At 52.3% G+C, this 9,788-nt stretch overlaps 1 protein-coding gene and 1 long non-coding RNA gene across 3 annotated transcripts; one reads left to right on the top strand and one right to left on the bottom strand.

Annotated features, from left to right (window-relative positions):
- The first annotated feature begins 268 nt into the window (after positions 1–268).
- LOC147351268 (L-xylulose reductase-like) lies at positions 269–2,883 on the top strand. The gene is made up of 8 exons (XM_086356678.1): positions 269–353; positions 397–494; positions 977–1,131; positions 1,249–1,291; positions 1,368–1,467; positions 1,568–1,632; positions 1,724–1,841; positions 1,961–2,883. The coding sequence occupies exons 1-8, from the start codon at positions 302–304 to the stop codon at positions 2,062–2,064; spliced, it is 735 nt and encodes a 244-aa protein (XP_086212804.1). The 5' UTR covers positions 269–301; the 3' UTR covers positions 2,065–2,883.
- LOC147351267 (uncharacterized) lies at positions 2,436–8,996 on the bottom strand. 2 transcript variants are annotated; one of them, XR_015147339.1, is made up of 3 exons: positions 8,571–8,827; positions 7,863–8,020; positions 2,436–2,804 (listed from the first exon to the last, which is right to left on the bottom strand). It is a non-coding gene; the product is annotated as an uncharacterized LOC147351267 (long non-coding RNA). The 2 variants fall into 2 exon arrangements; XR_015147340.1 differs by lacking the exon at positions 2,436–2,804 and having other exon boundaries at positions 6,950–8,020; positions 8,571–8,996.
- Positions 8,997–9,788: the final 792 nt, after the last annotated feature.

Genomic DNA, 9,788 nt, shown 5'->3' with positions numbered 1-9,788 from the left:
ACCTACTTGGGAAGGGAAAAAAGTATGCGGGGCCCGCTAACCTTTTTTTCCCTCCGGTTGAAGTGCCGCTGAGAAGACAATCTGGTTGATAAACTCTGCCCCAGGATCGGCGACGACTCTATGTGCCTCACCTCGGCCGCGCCCACTCCTTTCGGCCAATCGCCCCCGCGGGGAGACCACTATTTGAATATCCCCGCCCGCGGCGGGACACCACCCTGCGATTGGCCCGCCGCGCCCCGACCCGCGCCCTTCTAAACCCAGGAGCGCCGCTCAAGATTCGCAGTGTGGCCACCGGAACATCATGGATTTGAGACTCGCGGGGCGCTGGGCGCTCGTCACCGGGGCGGGCAAAGGTGGCCGGGGATGGGTACCCTCACACATCCGCGCTCCTCGCAGGCATCGGTCGCAGTATTGTCAAGGCGCTACACGCGGCTGGCGCCCGAGTGGTGGCCGTGAGCCGGACCCAGGCCGACCTGGACAGCCTGGTCCGCGAGGTAGGCGCCGCCCTGTCCCAGCCCAGAAGGCAGCAGCGGGGAGCTGAGGGCGGCCCATCAGGGACACACGGGAGCTGGGCGCTGGGGCTCACCAAGGACTCTTAGCACCCCCGCCCCTCGCCGGACGCGCGGAAGAACGGCGACTCCCCCTGGACTTAGGAGGAGGCAGAAATGGCTGCTTTGCTGGGCCAGAGGCGCTCTGGTGCTGGGAGGAAGTAGACTGGCTGGAGGCGGGGCTAGATCCCTGATCCTGAAGCCCCGAGTTGAGTTGCCCAAAGGCCAAGTTAACTGTCTCCCGACAGCACCCTGGGAGCCCCAAGAAGGCGACTGGTTCCCCTGAGACCCCTAAGCCCCTACCCCTGGGAGACTGAAAGGTCACGAAAACACAGTCCCTCTCCGTTGAATGGGAGAGGCCCAGCTGTAGCCCCTCCGGGGCATGGAGTCTCTGGTCGATGTGCCCCCTTACCACATAATATACACAGTGCCCCGGGGTAGAGACCGTGTGCGTGGACCTAGCTGACTGGGAGGCCACGGAGCAGGCGCTGGGAGGTGTTGGCCCTGTGGACCTGCTGGTGAACAATGCAGCTGTGGCGTTTCTACAGCCCTTCCTGGAGGTCACCAAGGAGGCATATGACATGTAAGCCGGGGGTGGGGTGGGGTGGGGTGGGGTGGGGTGGAGGAGCGCCCCTGGGGAAGGGCTGTCTCCTGCTGCAGGGCCTCAGTCCCTGACCGGGGTCTGTCCATGTGCCTCCAGGTCTTTCAATGTGAACCTTCGGGCGGTCATCCAGGTGTCGCAGGTGCGCTGGCTTCAGGGCAGGAGTGGGGATTGCTGGGTGATGCCAGCCCTGCCTCATCCTTCTTCTGCCATTTCAGATTGTGGCCCGAGGCCTGATAGCTCGGGGAGCCCCAGGGGTCATCGTGAATGTTTCTAGCCAGGCCTCCCAACGGGGACTGACTAACCACAGTGTCTACTGTGAGTGAGCCCGGGCTGTGCCCTGCCCCCACTCCCCCCCCCCGCAACCCCCCATCTGAGCAGGCAGCTCAGGCTCCACACGTGCCGTCCCTCCTCACAGGCTCCACTAAGGGTGCCTTGGACATACTGATCAAAGTGATGGCTGTGGAGCTCGGGCCACACAAGGTGAGCCCCAGTGGGACGCCTCCCATCGCCCAGTCCCTGTGCTCAGAGAGCCTCAGCCCACCGAGTTGACCCCCTGCCTGTGCCAGTGCAGATCCGTGTGAATGCAGTCAACCCCACGGTGGTGATGACACCCATGGGCCAGGCCGCCTGGAGTGACCCTCAGAAGGCCAAGGCCATGCTGGACCGAATCCCCCTTGGCAGGTTTGCCGGTGAGTTGGCCGGGAGCCCGGCTGGGAGTCACGCCAGTGGCCTGCTCAGGTGAGGGGTGGGAGGAAGGGACGAAGGGCAGCTCCTTCCGTGCACGTCCTGAACCGCACCTTGCCCGCAGAGGTGGAGAACGTGGTGGACACCATCCTCTTCCTGCTCAGTGACCGCAGCAGCATGACCACAGGCTCCACTGTGCCAGTGGATGGGGGCTTCCTGGCTACCTAAGCCCCCCCCTCCATCCCCACACACCCCTGTTCCATGCTGAACCCACCTTTACCCCCATCCCCCTTCCCCATCTCTTCAGGAAACATGATTGTTCTGTCCAGCCTGCACACTCACACTTAGGCTGCAGTCATGTGGCCGGAAGATGCAAAGCTCAGAGCTGGGCATGGGGACGAGTCCCAGGTAGAGACACCTTTTCAGCTCTCATCCTGGGCCAGTGGCAGCCTGGCTCTCCTGCCAGAGATTTTCCGGCCTGGCTAAGTCCCTGGCAGACATGTAGGACCTTCCAGAAGGCCAGCTTCTAAGGAGGGTAGTGAATTTGACCAAGGATGGCTTTTGGCCCTGTCCGGAGGCCTCTAGGGTGGAAGCGGTGGTGTTTTTAACGTGAATGTTCATTGGTATTCCTTAAGTCAGCGCAGAAAACAAAAGTGAGCCCTGAGCAGGCTGCGTGCTGGAGCTTCACTGCTTTGTTCACGGTTGAATGACTTCTTTGCCGAATCAGGTGGTGGTTTTCAGTTACTGAGAGAATATTCCCTCAGCATTGTGAGTCCTTCACCATGTACAGGGCATAGTCCATCGCAAGATCCAGCTGTAGAATTTGCCAGCTTCCATGGTGACATATTCCCTCCTGTTTGATGTCCTTTAGGTGGAGCTGGCACAGAGATATCTGTCCTCCACTTTTCCATGCTGTCCTCACCGCACAGACACAAAAGGCTTACACCCAAAAGCACAGATAATAGTACCTGTACAAAAAAGTTTAGAAAGTGATGGGTTTTGAGTATTTGTTAATTTCATTTTAAAATACAACTGATTTCAAGTTTATGTAATTCTTAACAGTGGTTACTTAATAACTCACTAGCAGAATTCCTGAAATCCAGCTGTCCACCCTCTGCACACCACTGCGGGGGAGCTGAGTGTCACTTAGCTTCATGTCACAGATCTGCCCAGAGTGGTTCCTTGCAGGCCCCAGGGGTGAAGTCCTAGTGACAGGCCGGGCCGCCCCTCACCTCCCACCGTGTCTGCCCAGCAAACCCAAACTGTTGACCCGTCTGCCACCCCTCCTGTCCTCTCCACACCTCCACAGCTGCACAACGCCCTCCCTCTGGATGGTGTGTCTTCGTGAACACTCAGTTGAGTGACCCCTGGCCTTGGCCTGGGCTCCACAGGGCCCCCTAGGGCCTGACTGCAGACTGTACTGCGCCACCCCTGGGAGCTGCTGAGGGGTGCTGTGCCCTCCCAGAGGCCTGAGGTCAGCACAGGAGGGGCTTGCTTTATCCAGAAGGGGCCAAGTACACTCGCTCCCACTCACTCCCATACTCACTTGCATTCCATAGGGTCCCTCCTATGAAGACTGAGAGAGCTCATGTGGCTTTGGGCTGGGGGGTGGGGAGTGTCAAGCGCACCTGCTCTGTACCCTTGGTTGGCAGGGGTTGGGGGCCTAGGACCCCCAGGGTGGAGGAGTAGGCAGGGAGAGACCCGGGCAGGGCAGGTAGTGAGTCGAGAACAGGAGATGATGAAGGTTTATTGTATAAAATAAGAAGGGGCTGCCCCATCATGGGGCACAAGGACAGAACCCACCCCCCCAAAACTCCCTCATCTGGGAAGCCCATCCTGGGGTTGCCCCGGACCCGCCCCTACAGCCTGAGGGAGATCCTGCTCCCTTCTGGCCTCCAGTGGGGGCCAGGGGAGGCTGGAGCTGTGTCCCCACGAAGATGAGGCAGAGCAGACAGGACCCCATGGCCCCCGCAGCGCCCCTGGAGCAGCAGCCTCATCCCCAAGCTTCTTCCCTTTCCCCACCCCCACCACTCCCCCACAGCGGACTCAAGGACACATCTCAACACAACAGATACAGGCAGGAGGGGGCTGCTCTTCCGGAAGTGGGGGCTCTAGAAGACCGTGCACTTCTTCCCTGGCTTTTTCACAGGGGGCGGGCAGAGCACAGCCCAAATGGCCTCGTCGAACACTGTCTTCAGGCCCTGCTGGGTCAGGGCTGAGCACTCCAGGTACTTGACAGAGCCTGGGGGCAGCCAGGAAAGAGGAGAGGGCAGGGCCACACCTTGGCTTCGCTGGACCGGCCTGCACTCCCATACCTGCTCCACCGGCCCATCCCCTAACCAGACCACCTTCCTCCACATCCACACCCAATGTGTGGGTGTCAGGAGAACCGTTCCGTCGCTCCCACCCACTGCGTCCTCCAATGTGCTGTGATTCGTGGCTCTGTCGTGTTCAACTCTTTGTGACCCCAAGGACTGCAGCATGCCAGGCCTCCCTGTCCATCACCAACTCCCAGAGTTTACTCAAACTCCTGTCCATTGAGTTAGTGATGCCATCCAGCCATCTCATCCTCTGTTCTCCCTTCTCCTCCCACCTTCAATTTTTCCCAACATCAGGGTCTTTTCAAATAAGTCAGTTCTTCCAATCAGGTGCCCAAAGCACTGGAGTTTCAGCTTCAGCATCAGTCCTTCCAATGAATATTCAGGACTGATTTCCTTTAAGATCAACTGGTTGGATCTCCTTCAGTCCAAGGGACTCTCACGAGTCTTCTCCAACACCACAGTTCAAAAGCATCAATTCTTCGGCGCTCAGCTTTCTTTATAGTCCAACTCTCACATCTATATATGACTACTGGTAAAACCATAGCTTTGACTAAACGGACCTTTGTTAGCAAAGTAATGTCTCTGCCTTTTAATATGCTGTCTAGGTTGGTCATAACTTTCTTCCAAGGAGAAAACATTTTTAATTTCATGGCTGCAGTCACCATCTGCAGTGATTTTGGAGCCCAAAACAATAGTCTGTCAAGGTTTCCATTGTTTCCCCATCTATTTGCCATGAAGGGCTGGGACCAGATGCCATGATCTTCGTTTTCTGAATGTTGAGTTTGAAGCCAACTTTTTCACTCTCCACTTTCACTTTCACCAAGAGTTTAGTTCTTTTTCCCTTTCTGCCATAAGGGTGGTGTCATCTGCATATCTGAGGTTATTGATATTTCTTCCAGCAATCTTGATTCCAGCTTGTGGTTCATGCAACCCAGCATTTCTCATGATGTACTCTGCATATAAGTTAAATAAGCAGGAAGACAATATACAGCCTTGACGTACTCCTTTCCCAATTTGGAACCAGTGTGTTGTTTCACGTCCAGTTCTAACTGTTGCTTCCTGACCTGCATATAGGTTTCTCAAGAGGCAGGTCAGGTGGTCTGGTATTCCCATCTCTTTCAGAATTTGCCACAGTTTGTGGTGATCCACACAGTCAAAGTCTTTGGCATCGTCAGTAAAGCAGAAATAGATGTTTTTCTGGAACTTTCTTGCGTTTTTGATGATCCAACAGATGTTGGCAATTTGATCTCTGGTTCCTCTGCCTTTTCTAAATCCAGCCTGCACATCCAGAAGTTCACAGTTCATGACTCTTGAAGCCTGGCTTAGAGAATTTTAATCATTACTTTACCAGCATGTGAGATGGGTGGAATTGTGCCTAGTTTGAGCATTCTTTGACATTGGCTTTCTTTGGGACTGGAATGAAAACTGACCTTCTCCAGTCCTGTGGCCACTGCTGAGTTTTCCAAATTTGCTGGCATATTGAGTGCAGCACTTTCGCAGCATCGTCTTTTAGGATTTGAAATAGCTCAACTGGAATTCCATTACCTCCACTAGCTTTGTTCGTCGTGATGCTTCCTAAGGCCCACTTGACTTTGCATTCCAGGATGTCTGGCTCTAGGTGAGTGATCATGTTGTAGCCACGCGTTCTGGGAAACAAACTCACTCAGAAGGACGGTGCAGATAGTGCAGCGCAGGTTATTACACCGGCGGGCCCAAGGCAGAGTCTCCTCTAGCCAAGGACCCCAACCAGTTTTTGTGAAAACCTTATATACCCTAATGTACATGCCCAAACCTACCTCCCCAAATTCCCTGAAACTAGTCTGAACAAAGGAAAAGAAAGATACAATCAAAGTTAATCTGTGATTCATATGCCTTAGGTAGTTCAGTTCAGTCACTCAGTCGTGTCCGACTCTTTGTGACCCCATGAACTGCAGCACACCAGGCCTCCCTGTCCATCACCAACTTCTGGAGTCCACCCAAACCCATGTCCATCGAGTCTGTGATGCCATCCAACCATCTTATCCTCTGTCGTCCCCTTCTCCTCCTGCCCTCAATCTTTCCCAGCATCAGGGTCTTTTCCAATGAGTCAGCTCTTTCAGTCAGGTGGCCAAAGTTGGAGTTTGAGCTTCAGCTGGAGTTTCAGCTTCAACATCAGTCCTTCCAATGAACACCCAGGACTCATCTCCTTTAGGATGGACTGGTTGGATCTCAGTGGACAATTAATAGGCTTGTGCTCATACCCCAATAAGCATAATAGAATTATGATTCTATTCGGTTACACAGATAATTAGGGTATTCTTTTAGATGACGGAGAGTCTAGGTACGAGACCTGGGGCTCTTCCTTCCAGGGGCCTGGTTTTCCAGTTGGTATGTCGTTTCCGTAGATACTAGGCATGTAACTCAAAGTCCACAGTCCGGCCCAGGATGGAGTCCTGCTTTCCAGATGGAGCCTGCTCTGTCGGTTTCCTCCTTCATTCCCCACTCTTGATGCTCTTAATTCATAGTATGAGCATCATTCATAGGGATATATTGGACCCTGGCTCTCTGACCACCAATTTGGGAGAACGACACCAACCTTTGGGTTACAAAGTTCATAATACATTGTAAAATGCAGGGTCCACAAAGCAGAATTATCAAGGCAACTATAACAATGGTAAATATAGTTTTCCACCAATCCCCCTTCACCCAAGATAGGACCGAAGTCCAGAAAGGAATGTTTTCATTTGACATTGCTTTTACCTGGTTTTTCATGTCATCTAAAGCAGCTGATACATAACCAGATAAATCAGGAATGTATACACAACATTCAACTTTAATTATAGCACAGGTCCCTCTTTGTACTGAAACTCTGGTTAGTCTCAAGATGATACCAGCAAGTCCTTGTAGCAGCAGTTGATTGTAGAGCTTCACCTCTGTTTCTTCTTTAAGATGCTCTTGGTTTCACGGGGCTCAGTGGGGTCCTTTTGTGTAGTCCACTTGGTGTCCTCCGGGTCTGTGTGGTATGCTCTCTTCACCCTCGTGTGGTGGATCCTGGGAGTGACACCTGCAACTTTAACTGCAGTAGGGCTGCTTAGAGCAACAGTATATGGACCCTTCCAATGTGGGGCCAAGGAGTCTTGTTTCCAGTCCTTGACCACACCTGACCCCCGGGCACAAATTCGTGAATCTGTTCCCCAAAGGGGAATGGCACCCTTCCTTGTACAAACTTAGTTACCTGATTTATTACCTTACCCAGTTGTTCCATCTGCTGTGAAATCTCATCTCCCCTTACCTGAAGCAAATTTGTTGACAGCTGTTTTATTATGGGAGGGGGTCTCCCATACACAATTTCATATGGAGAAGAGCCATGGGACCGTGAGGTCATCCTGAGTCTTAGTGGAGCCATTGGAAGCAAGTCCACCCAGGAGCAGTCAGTCTCTATGATCCATTTTGGACAGTGTCTCTTTAAGTGTCCAGTTAATTCATTCCAGCATCCCAGAACTCTGGGGCCTATACGCAGTGTGTAGTTTCCATTTGATGTTTAAAGTTTTGCTTATTTGTTGTACTAAATCAGCTACGAAAGGCAGGCCATTGTCTGATCCAATGCTGGTAGGAAATCCAAATCTAGGAACTATCTCCTATCTGCCTAAGCAGGCACTGGACTACTTCTGATGCTCTTTCAGTCCCGGTAGGAAAAGCTTCTACCCATCCTGAGAATGTACATACCATGACCAGCAGGTAGTGTTGGTGAGGTTTCATTTCAGTGAAGTCCACTTCCAGGTGTTCAAAGGAAGCCTGCCTTTTAGCTGAATCCCAGAGGTTTCCGTCTGTGCTGATAGGCAGCATTGACCTGTGAGCAGGCAGTGCAGTTCTGAGATTCTGTCCTGCATAGAGAAGAGAGGCGGGGAACCAAGAAATATTTTTGAATTAGCTCTTCCAGTTTATCATGGCCTAGGTGAGTCGCTTGGTGTGGTTGGCTTACCAGAGTGGGTGCCAGTTCCTCTGGTACCAATAATTTGCCACTTGGCAATTCCCACCATCCCTTTTCAGTCTAGATGGCCCCTTCCGCTTTGGCTAGTTGGTTTTGGGCTTCACTGTATTTTGGAGAGTCCAGTGTTAGGTCAGGCAGCTCCGCCAATACAAGAGCTTTAATAGGGGCTTCACTTTTCACCCCCAAGCCCTCAACTGTTTGTTTAGGGGTTTTATCTGTCAGTCTGTTTCCCCGAGCCTGGGGGGTATCCTCTTTTTGACGTCCTTGGCAGTGTATGACTGCAACCACCTTTCTGGTTCCCAGGCAGCATCTAATAGGGTCAGAATTTCTTCCTTATTTTTAATATCTTTTTCACTAGCTGTCAAAAGGCCTCTCTCCTTATACAGAGCCCTGTAGTGTGGCAAAAGCATGCCTGGAGTCTGTGTAAATGTTTGTCTTCTTACCTTTTGACAGCTGGAGGGCCCGGATTAGAGCATATAGTTCGGCCATTGAGCGGACCAGTGTGATGGCAGAGAGCCAGCCTCAACGATGGTTTCTTCCATGACTACTGCATATCCCGACAGTCATTGTTCTTGTTTCACCAGGCTAGTGCCTTTGGTGTACAGGACCAATTATGGGTCTGGGATTGGCCGGTCTCTCAAGACAGATCTGGCATAAACTTCTAGGATTTCCTTGTAATCATGTGAGGGCCCACCTTCTCCTACAGGAAGGAGAGTGGCTAGATTCAGGGCCTGACAAGCCTCAGTAGTAACATGGGGGTTCTCACATAACAGTATTGAGTAACTGAGTAATTACTCAGTTACTGGTATCGAGTAATCCAGGATGTCGACAGGTATTTATGGGGGCCCCCTCAGAGGAGAGTGCTGACCTCATGCGGGACTTTACGATCAAATCTTGGCCCAAAGTCAGCTTGGTTGTCTCCCAGACCAGTAAGACAACAACAGCAACTGTCCATAAGCATCGCAGCCACCCAGTGGCAACATTGTCCAGCTGATTAGAGATAAGTCACTGGTCTGTCCCATGTCCCCATAGTCTGGGACAGCACTCCCATAGACACCTTGTCCTTTTCAGTCACATGAAGAGTAAATGGCTTAGCAAGGTCTGGCAGGCCCAAGGCCAGTGAGTGCTGATGTAATTGTATAGGGTTTGAGTTCTATTACCAATGGGACTTGTTTTGCAAGCCCGGGGCGGAGGGGTTGTCTTCTGCCCAGACCTCAGGGACCTGTTGAGTTAACTCTCTCTCTCTCTCAACTGTGTAGCCCATCCAGTTTCCCTTCAGGGAGATTGAGCAACCTCCATTCATCTTGAGGGGTTACCGAGAGGGAGAGTAAATAGGTGGTTGAGCCCACTCAAAGAGTGTGTCTTTCATGGGGGGAAAGGTCACTTGTGCCCCCAATTTAGACAGCAAGTCTCTTCCCAACAAAGGCACATTCAGAGATGTATAAAAATTCATGAGTCACTTGGTGCCCTACATCTGACATTTTTGGGGTAGGCTTGAGGCACAAAGGCTGCATTTATCACCATCTGAGACCCAGTGGGCTCCGGATCTATTGGCGTATAAACTCTATAGGCCTCGCGTAGTCTTTCATAGAACTCAGAGGGTGATTCGCTTTCCCTTTGAATCACTTTGGAGAGTTTTGTGATACTCATAGCTTTTCGGG

This window comes from Bos grunniens, chromosome 19 (genome assembly GCF_055505025.1).
Source record: "Bos grunniens cultivar Pamir isolate PY7600 chromosome 19, Bosgru_T2T1.0, whole genome shotgun sequence".
NCBI lineage: Eukaryota > Metazoa > Chordata > Mammalia > Artiodactyla > Bovidae > Bos > Bos grunniens.
This window is presented reverse-complemented; position numbering and strand designations above follow the sequence as displayed.